Source organism: Vombatus ursinus, unplaced genomic scaffold (genome assembly GCF_900497805.2).
Source record: "Vombatus ursinus unplaced genomic scaffold, bare-nosed wombat genome assembly UNPS02014785.1, whole genome shotgun sequence".
In the NCBI taxonomy this organism is placed as follows: Eukaryota; Metazoa; Chordata; class Mammalia; order Diprotodontia; family Vombatidae; genus Vombatus; species Vombatus ursinus.
In genome coordinates this window covers 12,164,919-12,188,003 of record NW_020954563.1, presented here as the reverse complement: position 1 = coordinate 12,188,003, position 23,085 = coordinate 12,164,919, and the positions used below count along the sequence as shown (strand labels likewise).

General features: G+C 42.6%; 2 protein-coding genes across 2 annotated transcripts in view; one reads left to right on the top strand and one right to left on the bottom strand.

Moving 5' to 3' along the window:
- CANX (calnexin) overlaps positions 1-4,847 on the bottom strand; it is a 32,064-nt gene extending 27,217 nt beyond the window's left edge. The window contains exon 1 of the mRNA XM_027867018.1: positions 4,744-4,847. The gene's annotated coding sequence lies outside the window, so the exon portion shown is untranslated. The remainder of the gene's footprint in view (positions 1-4,743) is intronic.
- Positions 4,848-15,452: 10,605 nt separating this feature from the next.
- Positions 15,453-17,237, top strand: CBY3 (chibby family member 3). Its single transcript, XM_027867092.1, is given in 2 exon segments — positions 15,453-15,468; positions 16,534-17,237. Coding segments are annotated over 2 exon segments (720 nt in total).
- Positions 17,238-23,085: the final 5,848 nt, after the last annotated feature.

The window sequence follows — 23,085 nt, the reverse complement described above, 5'->3', positions numbered from 1 at the left end:
AAGAGATTGTTGGAAATACACTTTTCTGTGTACAATTAAAAAAAATGCTCTATCTGAAATAGCCCTTCACAAATGGAATAAATCTTGTGAACCAAAAGAGAGAGAATATAGGAGAATTACAGGAGAATCAGAAGTCTAATTCACTCATTCTAGAAATGAAGAAATAGAAGCCCACAGAATGGAAATGACCTATTCTTTAAGTTATAGTGAAAGTAACTAGCTCCGGGGCAATTGTGTGTCAAAGTGGATAGAGCATCAGCCTTGGAGTCAGGAGGACCTGAGTGCAAATTCGGCCTCAGACACTTGACATTTACTAGCTGTGTGACCCTGGGAAAGTCACTTAACCCCATTGCCTAGCCAAAAAAAGAAAAAAGAAAAAAGTTAACTAGCTACCTCTAGAAACTCAGTTTTCTGTCTCCAAGTCTGGTCCTCTTTCCACTATATCAAAAGTTCCTTATAGGACCTAAAATTTCTAAGGTTGTTAGCCCATATAATTTTTTGGTCATTGTTGAAAGGATAAAGAGGTTAATAGTAAACACACCTTTCCATGCAATTATAAGTAAAGAAATGGACCCAAAGTGAAAATATTTCTCAAAAGCTTAACATAATCTTTCTTCAGGGCTCCAAAAGAAAGCAAACACTTAATGAAGGAAAAAACAAAAGGTAAGAAGTATTCCATAGACTCCAAAATAGTTATAGCAGCATTAGTATATGACCGTCAACTGGAGATTGGCTAAACAAACTATGGTACATGAATGTAATGGAATATTACTCTGGTGTAAGAAATGATGACTATGATGATGCAGAAACATGGCAAGACTTACATTAAGTGATGCAGAGTGAACAGACAAGAAAACACACAGTGACAAAAATATAAATGGAAAGAACCCAACCTCCCCCCAAGCAAATGTTGCAAAATTATAAAGAACAAGTTCCAAAGTAAAGATATGATATCCCCAAACCTTTGTACAGGGGGGAGGTCCATGGGTGTGGTATTTCAGATTCTTTTGATGTAATTATCAATTCCGTCGATGCCTCCCACCCCCTTTCTCACAATAGTTATATGAAATGACTTGCTGGAGGATGCTGGGGAAAATTTTGGTGACGTAAAAAATTAAACAAAAAATATCAATAAAATTTTATTTTAAAAATAGAAGGAAAAAAGGGAAAAAGTGATTCATAAAAGAAAAGACAGTGAGATTTAGAGTCAGAAGATGCAGGCTCAAATCTCTGTTCTGCTACTTAGCTTGGACACCTTGGGCAAGTAATTCCCCTTGTTCTGGGCCTCTGTTCACTCCACTGGAAATCAAGAAGGCCGAATCCCATCTTCACTTGAGTTCTTTCCACTTCTCAGATTCTGTGACATCTTCCCAGCCTTTCCTACCATCCATCAATTGCAACAATAATTTTCACTACTGCTTTATTTCTCTTTTATTGGCCTTTGTTAATAACAGAAGACCTGGTTGTTTACTCTTTACAACTGTACTTGCGAAACAGCAATACTAAATATCCAAGTCTCTGATTTCTTTAAAAAACAAACAATTGTTCACAAATATAAAATTTAAATTTACTTCAGAATTATCTGTATTGTCATTCTAGGCATTTTATTATTTCAACTCAGTATTAACATTCCATTTTCAATACAGTGTACTGGATCACATACATGCTAGAGATACTGCCATCTTACAGTGATTTTAGTTTATATTTGAGTAGCATTTTATGCTTTTCAAATATTCTTGGAGCCATCATCTGGTTTGAATTCCATGCTATCTCTCCAAACTACAGAAAAAACTGTGAGGCCCAGATTAAATTGCATTAGGAGAGAATAGTAAGCTAGTGACATAAAATCCTGAAATTTTAAATCTGGTACATATTAAGCACCATTCATTACTCAGCCCTAATATCAGCTACCATTTTACAGACCAAAATTGCCTCATTTTGGGGGCAAACACTGCCTAATGTTATTTAACAAAGTAGCAAGCAAGGATTTTTTTCCAGAACCACATCACTCAGTGGGCCTTGTAAGATTATCACTGGACAGCTTAATGCTAGTTATCAAAAACAAAAGTCTGGTCTCCATATTCTGACACCAAGGATCTGTTTACTGTGATAAAGGCACTTAAAATAGATACAACTTGTGTATTAGTAAAATCAGAAAAGAATACTCAGATCCCTGAACATCTTTAAAAGAAAAAAGCCCTGTCCACAAGTCTCAAATTTAACTCATTACATGTACTTGTAAGTGCCAGGTCACACAATTCACTTTAATTCTAGTTTTAAGATTTTTTTTTAAACCAAAGCTTCTTTAAATTCATTCACTTACTACATTTCGTTGTACAAGGTGAAAAGTACCATGCAATTTATAATTACTCTTAAGCCCTGACTAGAGCCTAAGAAATTGAAAGAAAAGCTGTCTCAATCCATGGCTTAAGATCCACTTTATATTTGCTAACAGATAATCACAATAGTGCCCCATTTAAAAAAGAAAAAAAAAACAAAACTTGACTCCAAAGGAATATTCAAAACCACACAAAAATCTAATTCAAAATTCTAAGAAATTTGGAGTTTCCCTTTCAGCATAGTTCTTTCTTCTCCCATTCTGTAGATACATGACAAAGTATTGTCTTCTAATTGTACTTTAGTGGAAGGAGTGAGTTCTACACCAATTCCAATTATTTTTTCTTCATCAGCATTTATAAATGCCTTTGCTTATTTTAAATAGTTGAATTTCCATTACTTCTCCCCAACATCTCAATAAGATATTTGTAAAATGCTTAGCACAGTGCCTGACACATAGCAGGTGGTCAATAAATGCTTGTTCCCTTCCCCAAACATTTATTAAGCCATTACTAATACAGAGAAATGGTGTGTGCTAAGTTACACAACACCAATACAGATTTAATACAATGCAATATCATATTAAGTACCTTGAAGAATTAGAAAGCAAAATGCCACATGAGGTCTGAGGAGAATGTGATTATCAAAGAAGATTTCCAGGAGGAGATAACATTTAAATTGGGTTTTAAAAGATGGGTAGAATTTCAAAAGATGACTAGGGAGAAAGAGGGACAATTACAACAAAAGTATAAAGTTGAGTGCACTATGTGTGCTCAGGAGCACAAAGTTGTCCAGTTTGGCTGAACCAGAACATGTTAGAGAATAATATAAGTTTGGGAAGGTAGATGAGGTGACTCCAGGCTTGGAGTCTTAGATACCACGAATATTTGTTGACGTGTACTCAAGGAGGCAATAGGGAACTACTTAAAAGATCTTTTGGTTACAAGTGTGGCATGACCAGATCTATTTTCAAAGATCATTTTGACATTGGAATGAAGGATTGAAAAGGGCTAAGAGTTCAAGAATGGATTCCAGAGAACCTAGTCACTGATTGACTCCAAAAATTTGAATCAACTCAACAAACATTTATTAAACACCTGCCAGTGCAAAAGGGCTGCTGCCCTCAGGGCACACCAGGTAGATAGTGGTGATACAAACCAGTAGTCAAGAGGTTGTTTTGATAAAAATATAATTAATTTGCTTTTGGACATGTTGAGTTCTAGGTCTCTGTAGGATATCCAGGTGAAGATAATCCTTAGGCATTTGGAGATGTGTTGAGCTATAAATTAAGGAATTATCTGCACAGGGTTAGAAGCTTGGAGAGAGGTATTGCCAAGGGAGAGCTTGTAGAGAGTAAGTTTAAGGACAGAAAGTCCCATGGGGGGCACCCTTGTCACAATGGGATCGGAATAAAGAAGAGAATGTAATGTCTGAAACGAAAAAAATATTACTTTCCAGTACTGTGTCAGAGCTTAAGTGACCCAGAGAATGGTGTGGGCTTAAAGAGCTCTGAATAAAGTGCTATAAGAATTAAGTTCAATTTCCAGCTTTGCCAATTAACCTGGCTGTGTGACCTTGGGCAAGTTGCGTCCCTTCTCTGGACCACTAAAACAAGGGGATTGGGCCTTGAAAAGTATTTTTTCAGAGATAAGATGCCAAAAACTCTTTGGAACACTTATAATTTTCTAAAGATAAATGAATTCTCATATATAGATAGAGGTACATATTCATCACCCTAGAAACAAGTTTTTCGGCCTGTCTTCTGGCCATTTCTTTCCCAACAAGTTACCTAACCCCACGGTCGAGGTCCTCCTTCCCACCCTGCCGCCGTTTCGGAATCGCCGGTTTCCCAACACCCCAGCCACCTCATGCCGGGAGGATTTGGCTTCTTCGTCCGGTACGTTCCCGGGCTCCTGCCTAGACGGGGGAAGATGGCTTCTCTCTCCCCCGCACCGCCCCAGGCCCGTCTGTCCCCAGAGGCCTTCCCACTCGGGCTGGGCCAGGCCGTACACTGCCCGCCGGGGGATAAGCAGACAGGCAAGAGGCACGCGGGCCTCTGAGGCGCCTGGGCCGCCGCCCGCCGGCGAGCCCGGCCTGGAGGTCACGCCCCCCTCCGGGCCCTGGCCCCAATGACCCCCCGCCCGGCCTGCCTCCGCAGGCCGCTCAGCGCCCACAAATCTCCGCACGGACCCGGCTCCAGCCCGCTCCTCCGCTAGGAAGCGCCGGTCCCCGACCCCAAGCCGCATCACTCCCACCAGTCCCCTGGCCCGCAAGGCCTCAGGCCTCTTCCCCCACCGCTCTGCCTGGCCAGCTTAGGCCAGCCCTCCTCCACCCTTGACGTGAAGCCGACCTCCCAGGCCCCGACTGTCCCCATCCCCAAGACCAGGGTAGCTACGCCCGTCTCACCTCGTGCTTCACGGCCGGCGCCGGCGCCACTTCCCACCCCCTCGCCCCACGCCCAGCACCGCGGATGCTGCAGCGGATCGGCCCGAAGCGAACGTCACGTGCCTCAGAGCTAGGAGGACGCCGAGCGAGCCCCACCGCGCGCGCGGCGCCCTACCCAGGCTTCACCCCTAGATACTGATTGGTCGATTCTGGGCCTCAACCCCGCCCCTTTCTTATCGTGCTAGCACTCCGTTGGTCAGTATGACCATCGCTCCAGATACCTTCCCACACGCCCCCTAGGGCTACTCTTCGTGGAGGATGTGGATTGGCTATACGAGAGGGCAGGAAGTGCCTGCTGATTGGACCGAAGACAGCTGGTGGGGGAGGGGAGCCAAGAGCAAAGAGGAAAGACCCTCCCGACGGACTGTTGGCCGGGAGTAGACTAGACTGGGCGGTGACGGCCTTTGGATTGTAGCATTGGACTCCACCCGTTGGCGTCTTGTGGAGGCCTGGGATTGGGAGATTAGTAGGGGGTCGGTTGACCTGGCCTCCTCGTGGCGCGAGTGCAAAAAATTGCCTAGGATTTTAGTTCCCCCCTTCCCCCTTTTCCTTACCCCTTCCCTTCAGTTTCCCGCGCGCGCGCGTGTCCGCGTTCAAGATTGGCTTGGGACAGAGAGAGGCCTGAGCGTGCTGTTTCCTGGGTCGGGGAGGGGGTGACCCGGTCGGGACCAAGAGATTAGTGCCCCCTGGCCCTCTCCCGGACCTCCCGCCCGCTTTACTCCATCTATCTCAGGTGACTCATTTCTTCCAGTGAGAGGTCTTTGCAGCCCGACCCTCCCCCCCCACTCTTCCCCGTATTATTCACCCATTTGGTAGATTAGAAAACAGGCGTGCAGGGACACTGGCCTAGTAACACCTGGCACTCATGGTACCTAGTGTCGCTTTTAAGGTTTCAAAACCTCTCTCTTTTTGCTATAGGTGGTGCAAATAATAAATGGGCTTAATATTCCCATTTTACAAAAGGGCAAACAGGCCCAGGGAGGCCAAAGATTTGATAGTGATTAAGTGTTTTGCATGCTACAAAGTTGTTTTCAGATTTAGCGCATGAAGCCGACTGTGTTGTTGACGTCCCTGTAGGGGCCTTTTACCCCATGTCTGTACTGCACTCCTTCCTCCTTCAGAGCAGGTGCAGCCTTCTTTGTGAAAGCTTGCTGGCGTTACAAGTGTTCAATAAACAATGAATTGAGTTTACTTATGTCCAAACTGTTAGACCCTTGGGTGAGCTGGCTCATCACATTTCTTTTGCTCCTGAGGTACCTAATGTGATCTCCCACAGCGTTTTGGGGTTGAGACTGCATTGGGAGATATTTCCCTTCCCCACAGCTCCAGGTTACTTCAGTTTCATGGTACCTTTTGGGCTTTTTTGGGGGATCAAAGTAATGAAGAGCTTTACAGTTTGGCAAATCCATTATAAAACCAGAGCTTGAATATAGAACTTTTTAAAATTCCAGGGTTAGTGTTCTCAAATCGATTTGAGATAGCAGTTTAAATTACACATTTAAGGCTGAGATATTTTCCCTTGAAATACTTTCCTTTATTGGACTATGTTATAATAAGCAGCAATACTATCACCCCGTTCCTCTCATCCCTTCTCCGGCTTAAGTTAACACACTGGGTTACCACAGATCCCTCTCTGCTTTGGGAAAGAACTACCCTTGTTGCTTGAGGACTGTTGTTGATAGAGTTGAAAAGGGGTATTATCGTTCTTTAGGGATGTCTCCCAATTTCTCTGCCTTTCACTTGGTGCACCCTTATTAAATAGGTGCACTTCCAAATACCTACAGGATGCCTCCACTTAAATGTCATACAGTACCCCAAATTTAACATATCTAAATTGGAACTTGTCACTTTTTCCCCAAAACTGAACCTTTTGGAGTTTTACTTCAAGGACAGAGCTTTTCACTCTGCTACCCAAGACTAAAAACCACAGTGATACCTTTGACCCTTCTCTCCCCTCCACCCCCACCTCCATTTAGTCAAATATTTTACATCTGTTAACTTTCCATTTCTGCCACCTCCCCATTTTAGGCCCTTATTCTTGGCTGTTTCAATAGCCTTCTAATTGCTCTCCATATCTCAGATTTCTCTCCAATCTGTTCTGCACATTTGTGTACTCTTCTAAAGCAATTTCCCTAAAGCACAGCTCTGATCATGTGGCTAAATCAACAGTATGACATAGCAGCCAAAACAGTTAGTGCAAACTTGGCCTGCATTAATAGAAGTCTAGTGTCTGGAATGAGGGAGTTGGCAGTACTTGCACTGGCCTGATCACATTTTAAGAACTGTGTCCAATTCTGGGTGCTATATTTTAGGAACCCCATTAACAAGCGGAAATAAAAGTCTGGCAACTAGGATGGTGAAGGGAATTGAAAATCATCATTTGAAGGAACTGTGTATGTTTACCCTACAAAAGAGAAAACTTTGGAGAGATTTTTTTTTTTGAACTGTGATTTCATCAGTGTGGGGAACTCTCCTGTGAAAACTGCTTCCACTGTTTGAGAGGTAAAGTAACTTGTCTGGTCACATAACCAGAATGTGTTAGAGGCAGAATTCTAATAGCCAGCCCAATAATCAGTCAAAGAAGTTTGGCTCGACTATCCATACCAGAAAGGCCAAGTGGAAGAAGAATGCCTTTTACCCAAATTACAACATAAACTTGGCTGGACAGCCTGTAGAACTTGCCTATCAGTATGTATATCTGGGACAGAGAGTACAGCCAAATAAAACTTGAGAAGGACCCCCAAACAGATAACCTTTGACCTCCTTAATTAAGAATGGGATATCTAGGAAAGCAGGAAAGAAGAAAAATTTTACAGCAAGTCTCTCTGATAAAGGCCTAATTTTTCAAATAAATAGAGAAGTGAATCAAATTTGTAAGAGTACAAGTCATTGTATCCCCATTGTATCCCCAACTGACAGATGGTCAAAGGATATGAACGGGCAGTCTTCAGAAGAAGAAATCAAAGCTATCTATGTGAAAAAATGCTCTAAATCACTATTGATTAGAGAGATGCAAATTTATACAACTCTGAGGTACCATCTCACACCTATCAGATTGGCTAATGTGACAGAAGGGGAGAATGACAAATGTTGATGGGGAAGTGGGACAAATGAACTGATGTTGGTAGAGTTGTAAACTGATCCAAGCATTCTGGAGAACAATTTGAAACTATTCCTATATAGAGAGCTATATAACTGTGCTTACCCTTTGACCCAGCAATACCACTATTAGGTCTGTATCTCAGAGAGATCAAAGAAAAAGGAAAAAGACATATATATATTTACTGTTAGGATTGAAATCAAGGTAAACTGAGAGACAAGGTTCTGAGCATGATCAATTTATTAGTTAGGCAAACAGTACCCAATAAATTGGGTCAATGGCCTCTCTCAATGACCAAAGACCCTGAGAGTGAGGGCCGACAGACAAGGTCTTCCTTTTTTTTCTCCCCTTCGTTGAGGCAAGTGGGGTTAAGTGACTTGCCCAAGGTCATACAACTGGTAAATGTCAAGTGTCTGAAGCTGGATTTGAACTCAGGTCCTTCTGACTCCAAGGCTGGAGCTCTATCTACTTCGCCACCTAGCTGCCCCGACAGGGTCTTTTATAACAATTGACAAGATGACAGAGCAAAATCTTCAGTGCTGTATGTCATCTTCTAATTGACCTGACATCATGAAAATCTCAATTGGTAGGCATTTTAAGAGGAGGTGGGTTAAGTCACCTTAGTTACTTCCCATATCTTCCTTGCTGGGAGGTAGGAGTAATCCTCAAGTGGGAGGATTAGTTTACAGATTTGGGTGGAAACTGCTAGGCTTTGAATCAACTTGAATTTGAGTTGTTGTTTGTCCTTTGTTTTCTAAGAGGGCCAATGACTTGAATCTTGGGTGAATTGGATTTAAGTGAGGTAGAGTTGCACAAAGTCAACAACCTCACTCTGTCTTCCTGAGTCATAATACTACAGTGGCAAGACAAAAATCAGGACAACTGTCCATGGCCCGGGATGCAGTGGATTACTTTGGTGTCTTCAATGTCTGACTAAGCTATGAGTGCTCCACCTTAAGGGCCTGTTTCAGCTGTTTTCACGGCTGAACAGATTGTTCTCATCTATCTATTTTGCCAGGGAAGTCTTTAAATGCTTAGGGTAGACGTTTCTCTTACTCACCCACAGGTTTGAGGCCCAGTGGTTACCCACAACCAGGTTTGGCCATCTGCCCAGACAGTTAACTGGTTTGTGACCTCTTGTGCATTCTACAGCTTCTTGGAGCCCCAGGTGATAGCTAGGTGAAAGATGGACATCAAAGGTGAATGAGCAGCCCTGAAAAGGGTTGGCAAGCCCTCACACCATTGATGCTGGTCTTCCTGGAATACCCCATACACCCCTGAATTTAAGTTAAGTGGGTAGTGGATGAAGTTACAAAGGTAGACAATACAAGGGTAAAGATTCAATTCACAACAGAATTGAGTCCTGAGTAATTACAGGACAAAAGCATGACCTTTAGGCAGGTTTCTCTGAATGTAGATGAGTGAAGATACAAAGGTAAGAAGTTTGGATTTATAAGGCATGAGTGAGTATTAAACCCATGCCAGCTTGATTAACTCTTTAAAATAGAATTAAAATCAATTTTTAATTTCACAGTACAAAATATTTATAGCAGCTCTTTTTGTGGTGTCAAAGAATTGGAAATCAAGGGAATGCCCATCAATTGGGCCTTGACTGAACAAGTGGTGGTTTATGGTTGTGATGGAATGCTGTTGTGCTATAAGAAATGATGAGCAAGATGGTTTCAGAAAAACATGGAAAGACTTGTATGAACTTATCTAAAACAAAGTGAGCAGAGTCATGAGAACATTGTGCATAGTAACAGCAGTATTGAATGATGATCAACTGTGAATGACTTGGTTATTCTGATCAACGCAACGACCCAAGACAATTTCAAAGGACTTATGTTGAAAAATGCTATTCACCTCCAGAGAGGGAACTGATGAAATCTGACTGTAGCTCGAGGCATACTTTTTTACTTTAATTTTCTTGGTTTTTTTTTCTGGTTTTTTTTTTTTTTCCTGGTCTGTGTTCTCTTTTACAACATGGCTAACATGGAAATGTGTTTTTCGTGACTTTGCATGTATAATGTATATCAAATTACTTGTCTTCTTAAGGAGGAGAGAAAAGAAGGAAAGAATTTGAAACTCAAAATTTTATAAAATAAGCATTAAAAATTTATTTACATGTAATTGAGAAATATTTAACAAAATAAATAAAAATATATTGGGAGAAAAATGGAGTATCTGCTGGAAACAAGCAGGCATAGGAGCCCTGTCTTGGCCTTGCCAACAGTTTCAGGAAGGAAATTCTTCTTCATGTTTTGGAGTCAATAACCAAAATTGATTTCCCATTTCTTCTTACCACATTCAGTATCCCGCCTAACTGAACCTTGGGGAAAGGAGAGATTCTTCTTTCCAGGATTAGCAAACAAAGCAACCCTGAAGGATAACCAGTATTGGTAGTCATTTATTCTATTAGCCTGACTATGCTGGGCACAGAAGGTCAAGGAAGACGGAAGAGGAACCTGCTATTATTCCTAACTATATCTAAGTTTTAAGGTCATACATTTGGAGCATGGAGCACATTTGCTAAAGCTCACTGAAGGTGTCATGCTGTATAATAAAGGGACACACAGGTTTGGTTTTATTGATCCAAGAGATTTGTTTCCCACTTTCCTTTCTCCCCTTGGACACAAAAATAATTTGTGTGATATGAATATGACCTTTAATTTTTTTAATCAATCAGCCAGTAAGCATTTATAAGTATCTACTATATGCCCAGACATGATGCTAGGCTCTGGGGTTACAAAATACAAAGAATGAAACTCCCTACTCTCAAGGAATTTTTATTAAGATATAAGTTCTCTAAGAGGGACATGACATTTTTTGCCTTTTTTTGTATCCCATTTGGCATAGTGTCTGGCACATTTTAAGTGCTTAATAAATATCTGTGGACTGCCTTACTCCCTGACATTCTAGAAATGTGGCATAATAGAGAGTATGCCTCAGAGTCGAGGAGACCTGATTTCTGGCTATATGACATTAAGCAAATCATTTAACAGTAGTGAAGAAATATTTTAAGTACATTAAGAAGTTAAAAGAAGTATCTTGGTGTCCTCAGGTTTTAATGCTTACGGGTTGCACCATAGTTGCATCTACATTGCTAAAGGGAGGCTCCTATGCCAAAGAAAGCCTAAATCCAGACCAAAAAAAAAAAGGTCCTTCAAATCATGTTTACTGAATGTGGGCAAATGAACAGTAATTCAGGCTCCTTAGCCCTGCTGGCCAGTTGGTTTGATCAGCTCTTTTAATTATTTCCTATTTAGCCTCTACATAGCTTGTTTGCACATATATGTTTGCTTGTTGCTTGTCCCTCCCTCGCCCCAATCCCAACCTTCCCTTAGATTGTGAGCTCCTTGAGGGCAGGGACTGTCTTTTGTCTCTTTTTTTGTATCCCTAGCACTCAGCCTGACTACAGATTCACTAAGAAATAATGATACTGCTAAATTGGAGGGTTTTCTGCTGCAAGTTTATATAAAGGATTTCTCTTTGGTGCAAGAGGACCTAACTAGGACAGTACTATCCAGAAGGGAGATAGCCTGGCAAAAGTCATATGTGGTTTGGAATCATCTATCTGACAGGACTAGATTCCCTACTTTGGGTTTAATCTCTTTGGAGACTTTATAGAAACAGTTGTGTCACATGTTGACTTAATTTTTCCATGCAAGATTTATGAACTACAAATTGGCATATTCTCAAAGCAGAAATACTCTATTGTTCGGCAACTCATTTTCTTGTAACGATAGAAATTACAAATTACCCTGTAATTAGCAACTGTGCTGCTTCCTTTCTAAGTGGCCAGAATTGGCCTGATCAGCACACCTGTCCTTTTTGTCTCTGGTTTTGTATATCATTGTTATTGAAGGCTGTGTTCCTGTTCTTTGAGATCTGGAACCAGAATGACTCAGAATGGGTTTTGCCCCAGTATAGCTTAAGGTAGAAAGGGTAAGAGCACTTGTAAATGTCTTGGCCTCCTGAGACAGCACTCTCAGGGACACCCCTGTCTGACAAGTAGAAATGAGCACAAACACAGCTCTCCTCTTTCTCTGGTTTGGAGCTGGAAGACCTGCATAGTCTTATGGTAGTATTGGGCAGTTAGGTGGTGCAGTGCATAGAATGCCAGGGCTTATCTTCCTGAGTTCAAATGATTAAAATTACTTTTTAGTGCCTTAAATAGTAGCAACCCACTAATCTCACCAACCTTAAATACCCTACTGATATGACCAACTCCACAAATCATATTGCCTCTATTTTGATTGCACTGACTCCATTAACTGAAGTGACCATATCCTCTCATCAAGTGACCGTAGACCCCACTAGCTTCACTAGTCCCATAAATGAACTGACTTGGTGAGTATGGAGCAGAAAGCATAATGGGAAACCAGTGGGATCTCTGGGGTAGCCCTGAAACTCTTGTCCCAGGGATCTGATAGGCTATGCCTCATTGATGAGCATCCTCTGTGATTCATACCCATTCCTGGTTGTCACGGTAGCAGCCTGTATAGTCCCAGAGAACTCAGGGCAAATGGCTGTCTTCAGGGCTAACCCCCTAAATATATCAGTCAGATCCCTGTGTTAACAGATCAATAAGGAAGCAAGTGGAGGAGAGAAAGAACAGAAAATGAAGGTCAAAGCTTTGAGAACAGGTCTGTTCACTTGAGGAGCACAGTACACAAAGAAGAAAACTTCATAGTGGTTTTGTGATTTTATTTCTATATTGGAAATGGCTTCTACCATTCTCAACTCCCTTGTTGACTATAAAGGAAGGGATTTGGGGATACAACTTAACTACTCCTTTCCAATGATCAACTCAAGATCTGTTAAAGCAAATGCATGGTAGGTATTCTTCTGGGCTACCTGAGTAAATAGGTATTTAATGAGGATTTTCAAATATATGAACTTGCAGAAAAATCTCTACCTTTGGGCAAATATGCAACTCTATCTAAAGTGACTTCTACAAGTTAAGGATATAATTCTCAAGAGTTACCCCTAACGACATACACAGGCAAACATTTCCTACAAGTAATAATACCATTTTGTTGTTGTTTGGTTGTGACCCCATTTGATATTTTCTTGGCAAAGATACTGGAGGGATTTACTGTTTCCTTCTCCTGCTCATTTTACAGATGAGGAACTCAGGCAAACAGGGTTAAATGACTTGCCTAGGGTCACACAACTAGTAAGTGTCTGAGGCCAGATTTGAACTCAGGAAGACAAGTCCTAGGATTCTATCCACTGCACCACCTAACTGCCCAATACTACCATAAGACTATGCAGGTCTCCCAGCTCCAAATCAGAGAAAGAGGAGAGCTGTGTTTGTGCTCATTTCTACTTGTCAGACAGAGGTGTCCCTGAGAGTGCTGTCTCATGTGGCCATCAGAGAGAAAGCAAAGAGCTAAGTGGAAATGCTGTGCACCCAGGTGAAGTCAGGTCATTATGTGTAATTAATGATTCACTTTCCCTTTTACTATGAAGCTGCTCTAACTTGCTCCCCAGCAACCCCTGAAGCCTACAGGCCAAACTTGTATCTTTTGCATTCATAGGCTCTAGATTAAAAAAAAAATGATTTTAGAAATCATCCATTAGAATAAGTTCAAGGATTCTGAACCTGGAGTGTCCTTGAACTTTTCTTTTCTTTCTTTTTTTTTTTTTTTGGCTAGGCAGTGGGGTTAAGTGACTTGCCCAGGGTCACAAAGCTAGTAAGTGTCAAGTGTCTGAGGCCGAATTCAACTCGGGTCCTCCTGACTCCAGGGCTGGTGCTCTTATCCACTGCACCACCTAGCTGTCCCTGAACTTGGTTTTAAAAAACATTTTGATAACTATATTTCCATAGAGTTGCTATAATCTGTATTTATTTTATGCACTAAAAAACATTATTTTAAGAAGGGGTTTATAGGCTTCACCAGACTGCTGGAGGGATACTTGATAGAAAAAGGGTGAAGAAGCCCTGACCCAGTCCAAACTCTTCATTTTACAGATAAAGAAAATGTCCAGAGAGGTTAGGGTTACACAGCTAATAAATTACAGGTTTGAGATCTGAACCCAGATTCTCAAAGATCCAATGCAGTACTTATTCTCCTCTACAAGAAATGATGTATCATTCTGGGTGTGCTACCTCTTTTTAAGGGGCGAGTCAGGGTTGAATCAAGGGAAGTCCAACCATGTTTTAACAAAAGTTGCAAGCTATCTTGGCTTCACTCTAGCCACATGACCTTTTATTATTGCTGCCCTGTTTTCCAGCTGTTCTGTTGAGGCTGTGTTGGGGAGGGACACATACAATGTCTGAACAGTAAGGAATATTACAGTATTGCCCTTTCCATCTTCAGTGTCCCTGACCTGTCCTGATAAGAGGTGATTGGAGTTTTATCACTTAAAAAGAAAAGTAGCTTCCTGTTTCTCTGTTCTCTCTTGCTCATTTCCCAGACCCTCAAGAACCCCAGATCATTGGCTACCCTGCTTTTAGAGAATGGAGAAAATATGCAACTTTTTCTGGCACCCTGTCAAAGGATGGACTGATATTGGGATGAGGGCAGGGGTGTGCTGGGAAATGCTTAAGAAACATGCTCTGGGAGCAAAATTTATGTATATATTTTTAAGGTTATTGTCATTATTATTATTATTATTATTATTAACACCTCCTTAAGGCTGGACAATCAACAAAATAATAAATCAAGTCCTGATTTGTATCCACTGCCAATTTTTAAGCTGGAAATGCTCATGTTGAAATTTTAACAATGGGCTCTCACAAACTGGTTAGAGCTGGCACCAGGATACCCCTGGATGACGGTTTCCCTCATAGTCAGGCTCTGGGAGCCCACCCTGACTTTAGACTTTAGGTCATCGGTTTAAATTCTTAGTCAAATACTTGCTGCTTACCTACAAACACTCTGGGAAATGGGTAACATAGTATAGTAGGGAGAGCAGGACACCAGGAATCAAGATGCCTGGGTTCTGATCCCAATACTATCACTAGCTTGGTGTGTAATCTTGGACAGGTCACTTCCCATCTCTGAGCTTCCACAAAACGGAGTGGTGATGTTGAACCAAATCATGTCTAAGGGTCCAAGTTTACAATTCCAACTCTGTGATTCCAATAGTAACATCATTAGACACGGACTGGCAGACACCATGAGTGCTATAGGTAAATGAGAGAATGTGTGGGTTGAAGTAGTTGTAAAGGTTGTAAAGTTGTAAAAGTTGTAGGAGTTTTTTTTTATTTCATGTGTATTAGTCTTCCCTTTCCAACTGCCTTTCAAAACTACATCTTGTCTTATGGTCCCCTTCCCCATCCCATTTCCAATATATCTTGAGGGCCTTGAGCTGGGGTCACAGGAAGGATGTATGCTTTGGAAAGATTAGTCCAGGGGTATAGTTAGAAGGAGTAAAGAGCTCTGATGTTACCACCTGGGATGCAAGAAAGGAGAGGGGCTTGGACTTCCCAGTGTGGGACTGAGCCTCAGCTACCCTGCAGCTGTAGTGGGTTCCACAAAGCCAGGTAAGTGGTCAGTCATTGTGAGTCGTATGAGATAGTCAGGAGCTGAGCTGACTAGGAGCTGAGGGTGTGGGGCCCATGAAGGAAGCTGAAGGTGAGCACTGTGGAGGAGCTCTAAGGGGGACTGAGAGGATGTAGGGGGGATCAGAAGTCAGAATTCCGTTCTGGGGTGAATCTCGGCCCAAATCTCAGAGTGTCCTTGGTTCTGTCCTGCATGGATAAAGATGTCATATGTCAGCAGAACCAGAGTCTCTGTGGACTTGAGTCCAAGAAGAGTTCCCTTAAATGAATGTGGCTCAGTAGGATACATCCCTAGAAGTGGTAGTAATAAGTGAAACCAGCATCACATACTGAGAGTTCAGTCCCAGCCTAGCTCTTCCCAATCATATCTTAGTGAGAATAGGGATTTAAAAAAATCCATGTCTCTGTGGTGACCTGGAAGCATCAATAGCATTAGGTTTTCCATGGAGTGGTCTGTCCCCCAAACTGAGTCTGCATGATTCCTGAGTTTTAGAAAGCCTGAAAGTATAAACTTCTTGAGGGCAGGAATGACATTCTTTACAAATTGTAAATCCTAGCATCATGTTATATAGCCTGCCTGTGCAGAAACTAGTGAGAGTGTATAGGAATGGTCATGAGGTTGATGATAGTACTGCTGGTAGAAGGAGCCAAAGGGATAGGGATGGGAAGAAGGGGGCCGGTTCAGCCTTGTTTGAACAGTCAGGAAGGATCTCAAAGCCTTCTTAGCCCCGAGGGCTACCCACAGGGCTAAACTTTCTCTAGGTCCTAGACTTAAGGTAGTTGGGGATCATAGGATCATACAGATTTAGAGGTGGAAGGGACCTTAGAAGAAAATTGAGTCCTGTCCTTTCATCTTATAGATGAGGAAACTGAGATACAAAGGTTATGTGACCTTTCTAAGGTCATGCAGATAGTATCTGCAGTGGGATTTGAACCCAGGTTTTCATGATTCCTAGTCTAGGTCCTTATCCATAAGGAAGATATAGGAAAGGAAGAAAAAGGTAAAGGGGGCAGAAGAGAAAGGCTGTGGTGGGCGGGCAATGGAATAGGGGCTACTATTAGTGGCCAAAGAAAGCTTCCAATCTCTAAGAATAGCAGGACAGGAGAAATTACTCATCCTGATCCTATCTCCCCACAGAAACCTTTGGTACTTAACCAGAACCCAGCCACTTGGCCATTAAAGTGAACTCCATCCTGGGGCTCCCCTCCAGATAGCCTGCCACTGGGCAGCCAAGGCCAGTGTGTGGGGCCTTCAGTCTTTCCTCCCTCCTCCCCTCAATCGATCCATCAGTCCTTGGCAGCCTGGATTCCTTTCCCCAAACTCCTAGCACGAACTCATTCTCTATCCTGATGGATCAGCTACGGCAGTTTTGGGCCGACCACTTCTCCCGCCGTTTCACACCCAGGCGACCCCCACTGCGCCATTTCTCCTCCATGTCCACCTTCTACCTGTTGGACCACCAAACTCGCCAGGCTGAGCTAGGTCTCAGTTATGGTCCTCCTCGCACTCAGCTCAGTGACCAGGCCTTTGTCTTCCAGGCTGGGAAGTGGGTGATGGAAGGAGGGTGCACAGGTAACTTGCAACCCTTGAACCTCACTGCCTACTGGAAGCATCCTGTCCACCAGGGCAAGAACAAGACATTGCTGGAAGAAAATAACTATTTGAAGCTCCAACAAGAACTGCTCATGGATATGCTGACAGACACCACAGCCCGGCTGCAACTGCTGGAAAAGAAGCTAGATGTGGATACAAGCCCTTTGGCTACTGCCTATGTCTGGCAGAAGATGAGAAAGAGGAATGGAGTGCAGTTGATAGACCCCATGGCCCTTTTCCCCAGGTGATGGGGAGGGGCACCCTCTATTCCCCACTCTCAGACACCTGAATAAATGGAATGTCCCAGAGGGCCACTCTAGCCACTGCCTACCTCTCCTTTCCTCCCTGGCCCTGGTCCTGCCCCTGAATTCCTTCCTGGACATTCCTTCCTGACCTGCCTTCTCGCCCACCTTCGTTATTCTCATTATCCAGCCTGTCCATAGGCATTGGATCTATGAGTTCCCCTAATCCTTTTCCCAAATGCTCTAGGGCTCAGGCAAAACCAAAGCAGGGGATGTTTGTCTCTGGTTCCCTTCTACTCCCCTATTATGCTTTTCTTTTCCCTTATATGCCCTCCACTCTCACACTGCCTCTATCCCCCAGGTGTTTATGATAGGGTCTTAACAGGCTACCTTCCTAGCAACTGCTTATCAGTGTAGAGAAATTACTTTTGAGGTGTAGTTGTCCTTCCTCCCTATTGTTCTCACAGTGGTTTGGGGAAGGAAGAGAGAAGATAGAAATAGATTAAAAGGAGGAGGGGGCGCAGCTAGGTGGCGCAGTGGATAGAGCACCGACCCTGAAGTCAGGAGGACCTGAGTTCAAATCTGGCTTCAGACCAAACGCTTGACTCTTACTAGTTGTGTGACCCTGGGCAAGTCACTTAACCTCAATTGTCTTAAAAAAAAAAAAATGGAGGAGGGAGTGGTAAAGCTGAGACAGACAGTTTTCTGCTGGGGCTGTCCCAGAAACTTCTCCTGTTTTGTAAATCTTTTGTTCTTCTGTCATTTTTCAGTTGTGTCCAATTCTTCATAACCCCATTTGGGGTTTTCTTGGCAAAGATACTGGAGTGGTTTGCCATTTCCTTCTCCAGGTCATTTTGCAGATAAGGAAACTGAGGCAAACAGGATTAAATGACTTACCCAGGATCATACAGTTAGTGTCTGAGACTGGATTTGAACTCACGGTTCATCAGATCTTCCTCATTCAAGGCCTGGCACTCTCTCCACTGTGCCACCTAGCTGGCTTTACCACCACAGCTTGTATCTAGTATGGCATTTGCCCATGTGTTGTTTGCCCCCCCACATGGGGACCTTTGGTTGTATGGTTCTGATATTGTCTTTCTGAAGCCTACAGAAAGACAATGTGTCACTGTTTTCCTTTGATGGAATGCAATGTCTGAATTGCCCACCAGATGTGTTACTTGATCCACAAGGCCCAGGCTTCTAAGCTACTGTCTTTGGCTCTTGGGTTTAGATTGCTTTTCCCAAGAGGATGCAGTATCACTGCTCTGCAGCCATAGGTTGCTCAGCCTGCACATACCTCAGCTGCTCCCAGAGGCCTCACTAAGCAATGTTGATTAACCCCACACTGGTTTGGTCTGAAATTAAACTAGGGGATGAAATCTAGTATTCAAACTATTAAAATGTGAAATCTGTTGTCTGTACTTGGTTCAGAGCCCCTATCTTGTCTGGGTTTTGGGGTCTCAGTTCACTTTCTATTGCATGGACAGACTCAGAGATTTAGCAAGCTGTGGTCAGGGGTTTATAGCACATGGAATACAATGAAAAAGACACTAAACCAAATACACCCCTGTTTGGAAACAGTCACTTCCAAACATCTCTTAGCCCTCCTCCTCTTTGCCCTCCTAGATCTCTTCACTCATGGAAAAGAAATAGGAAGAAAGGGGTGTTTTCTCCCTGTCTCAGACTCATGGACTAAAATAAGAAAGCCACAAAGATATTTTTCTTTCCCATCTCACATTTCTCAGACAGATGGGGGCCATGCTTGTTACCAGAGCACAGTTCCATCTGAGAGGTACAAATCCTGGCTTTTGAGTGATATGAAATGAGGAGGAGAGGAAAAGAGGGAGCTCTCAATGAGTAGCCTCAATTTTCTCAATGAAATAGAAGGCAAAGTATCAGCCCTCAGCAGAGCAGGTTGATGGAAGAAAAGCCATGGGGAGCCATTTATCTTTAATCTCTACCTCTCTACTGGCTGCTTCCCTACTGCCTACAAATATGCCCATGTCTCTTCCATTCTCGAAAAATTCTCACTTGGTCCATCCAACCCTACTAGTTATTGTCGCACATCCCTTCTCTCTTCTTTGGCTAAACTCCTTGAGAAGGTCGGCTACAATAGATGCCTCCATTATTTCCTCTCGTTTTTTAAAGCTCTCTATAGTCTTCTTTCCAGCCTAATCATTCAATGGAAACCACTCTCTCCAAAGTTGCCAATGATCTCTCAATCACCAAATCTAAAATCGCCTTTCTCAGTCTTCATCCTCCTTGATCTCCCTGCAGTCTTTGAAACTGCAGATCATTCTATTTGATATTCTCTTCTCTAGGTCTTTGTGACACAACTCTCTCCTGGTTCTCTTCCTACCTGTCTGACCTTGCCTCAGCCTCTTTTGCTGAATCTTTATTCAGGTCATGCCCATCAATGGTGGGTATTCTTCAAAGCTCTGTCTCAGGTTCTCTTCTCTTCTTTGTCTATGTCGTTTTCTTGGTGATCTTATCAGCTCTGATGGATTCATTTATCATATCAATGCTGATGAATTCCAGATCACTTATCCAGTCCTAACTTCTCTCTTGGCCTCCAGCTGCCTATTAAACATCTTGAACTGGATATCTCATAGATGTCTTAAATTCAACATGTCGAAAACTGACTTCATTATCTCTCCCACGGGGCTCTCCCCTCTTCCAAATTTCCTATTATTCTCAAGGGTACTACCATCTTCCCAGTCACCCAGGCAGACAATCTGGGTGCCATCTTGGACTCTTCATCCTCTCTCATCCCTCATATCCAATCTGTGGCTAAGTTGTGTTGATTCTACCTCCATAATATTTCTAGTATATGCCTCTTAGCTTCTTTCACACTACCCTGGTGCCTCACTTCATGCCTGGTCTACTGCAATAACCTTCTGATTGGCTGGTCTCTTTGCTTCAAATCTCTTCCCACTCCAGTCCATCTTCTGCTCAACTGTCAAAATGCTCTTAAAACACAGGTCTGACCTTTTCACACACCTGCCCCACCCCATCCAATCAACTCCACTGGCTGCTTCTTACCTCTAGGATCAAATATAAAATCCTGTTTTTTAAAGCTCTCCATAATCTAGCCCCTACTCACCTACCTTACTTCCCCCATATAGTGTATGCTCCAGTGACATTGACTTCCTTGTTCTTCTCTGCACACAACACTCCATCTCTCAACTCTGAGTATTTTAATTGGCTGTCTTCCATGCCTAGAATTACCTCCCTCCTCATTTCTACCTTCTGGATTCCCTGTTTTCCTTCAAGTCTCAGTTAAAATCCCACCTTCTAAGCAAGAAAGCTTTCTAGATCCCTTTTAATGTCAATGCCTTTCCTCTGTTGTTTATCTCTATTTTATCTTTTCCGTAAATAGTTATATGAGTGTTGTCTCCCCCATTAGACTGTAAACTCCTTGAGAGTAGGGACTGTCTTTTACTTTTCTTTGAATCCCTGCTTAGTGCAGTGCCTTTCACATAGTAGGATGGACCAAATGAGGATATTAGGATGGAGGAGATATGGGTGTGTTTGGAGGCAGTAGGGGAACAACTAGTAGATTGGGATAGATTAATAGAAAGTAGGTAATAGAAAAAGTAATCTGCTAGAGAAGGCAGGTTAGAATGGAATCACCTTTGCATGTAGAGGTGTTATCCTTGGTAAAGAGAGGGTCCAACCTTTCATTTGAGACAGGGGTGAAGGAGGAGATAATGGTGGAAAAGGCATCTATATGAGTGATGTGAGATAAGGAGAGGGCGAAAAGAGGGGGCTCTTGGTGAATGGACTCAGTTTTTTCCAGTGAAATATGAGGCAAGGTTCACATGAGATGTGAGAGAAGGGAATGTTTGAGGAGGAATGAAAACATTTGGAAAAACTGCTGTAGTGAGTAGGATAGTGAATCAAGTAGAGAGGTGGAAAAGAATTTCCTTGCAGCAGTAAGAGCCCAACTGAGATTATGTAACATAAATTTGTAGTGAACCCAGTCAGCATGGTTTTGTGATTTTCTCCAGCTTGGTTCAGCAGCATGTGAGTAAGAGCAAAGGCAACAGAGCTGGAAAGGAGATGTGGCTCCCTCTCATCCAGGCTCTGGAAGGTTCACATTATATAGGATTTTGACAAAGGCATTGTTTTTCAGTCATTCAGTTATAAATTCAGACTCTTCATGACCCCGTCAACCATAGCACACCAATACTGTCCATGAGATTTTCTTGGCAAAGATACTGGAGTGTTTGGCCATTTCCTTCTGCAGAGGATTGAGACAAACTGAGGTTAAGTGACTTGCCCAGGGTCACACAGCTAGTAAGTGTTTGCCAGATTTGAACTTGTCTTCCACTGATGGTACCCACGCACAAATCACAGTATAAAGTTACATAATATTGTAAATGAGGTAGATTGATATGGATTGTCAGTAAATGTAAATGTTCAATAAAATTGGGGCAGAAGCCAAAACACAAGGGGAATCCAAAATATAAGCTTGGGTGTACCCACTATAAACAAGTGGATCTGAAATAAGACCTGGGTATGGTAACCCAAAACATAAATATTTGGGTGGATCCAGGACCTGAAGAAATCCAAAATTCCTTGTAGCCATCTCCTGCATTCCTAGAGTTATTGAGGTCAGGATGACATTCTGGGTTCAAACAATCTCTAATCATATAAAGTTAAATTTAAACAGTATAATGATTAATAAGTGTTTTTAAAAAAACCACAATAAAACCTTTTCCATCATATTCAAGGCTGCAGCTTTCTTTGTAGGACATGATCAGTGATAGTGAGGAAGATTAATATTATTTTGTATCACTTAATAATATTATTCTGTAATCCATCCTATTTCCCATTTCTTCAAACATTGTTTCTCAGTCTAATTCAAAAGACAGTGTCTCCCAATCTGAAATAACGGCTGATTGAATAATGTGATCACTCCTAGCACTCATGGCATTTGCTAGCTAACCCGTTTAAAGTGGGATCTTTCCTTATTCACCCCATAAACAAAGAACCAGCTTGGGCTGGGCCCCTCCTCAGGAAAGGGCTCTCCTGTCCTTCCTCTTCCTTGTCAAAGTTAGGGGTGATTTGGTGGTCTTCAAAGGGAAGGCTAAGCAGGAATGGGGGGCAAGAATTCTGATTGAGGTGGTTCTGACTTTTTGGCCAAGATTACTAGAAGCAGTGGTATATAGGGTGGTGAGGGAGAACTAGCACCTCTGGTGTGATGGCTTGTCAAGCCCTTTTCAATACTTCTCATCCACCTTTAGTGTCTACCTTCACCCAACTCTCATTTGTAGCTCCAAGAAGCTGTAGCATGCCTAGTGGCCACACTCATCTTAGCAGATGGGCTAAACCAGGTTGATGGTAACCAAAATGTATCTAACCCAACCATGAGTTAGAAGGGTAATTCCCAAGCATGTGAAAACTTTCCCAGGCAGAATGGTCAGATGAGAACAATTTATTCCAACAGCCATGTAGGAAGCTGAAGCAGGCACCGTGGAATCCTTAGAGCTTGGTCAGATTTTGAAGAGCAAAGATCATCCACTGTATCCAGGGCCATTGCCAGCCATCTTGAATTTTGTCCTGCCATTGGGCTATGATGACTTTGGAAGAGAGTGAGGCTAATTTGTACAAGTCTGCCTCAAATTCAATTCACTTGCAAGTCAAGATATCACCTGCAATGTGGTTGGTCATCTTCGAAAAGGAAAGAAAGATGAAAAACACTAAAGGCAGCTAAAGCACATAAAGCAATTAGCATTCCTTAATTTTCAGAGAGGGGCAGTGATTAGCCACACACTTTCCTGTTACAGACTAATCTATCACTTGAGGCTTTCTCTCATTTTCCAACAAGAAAGTAATAGCAAGGAGCTGA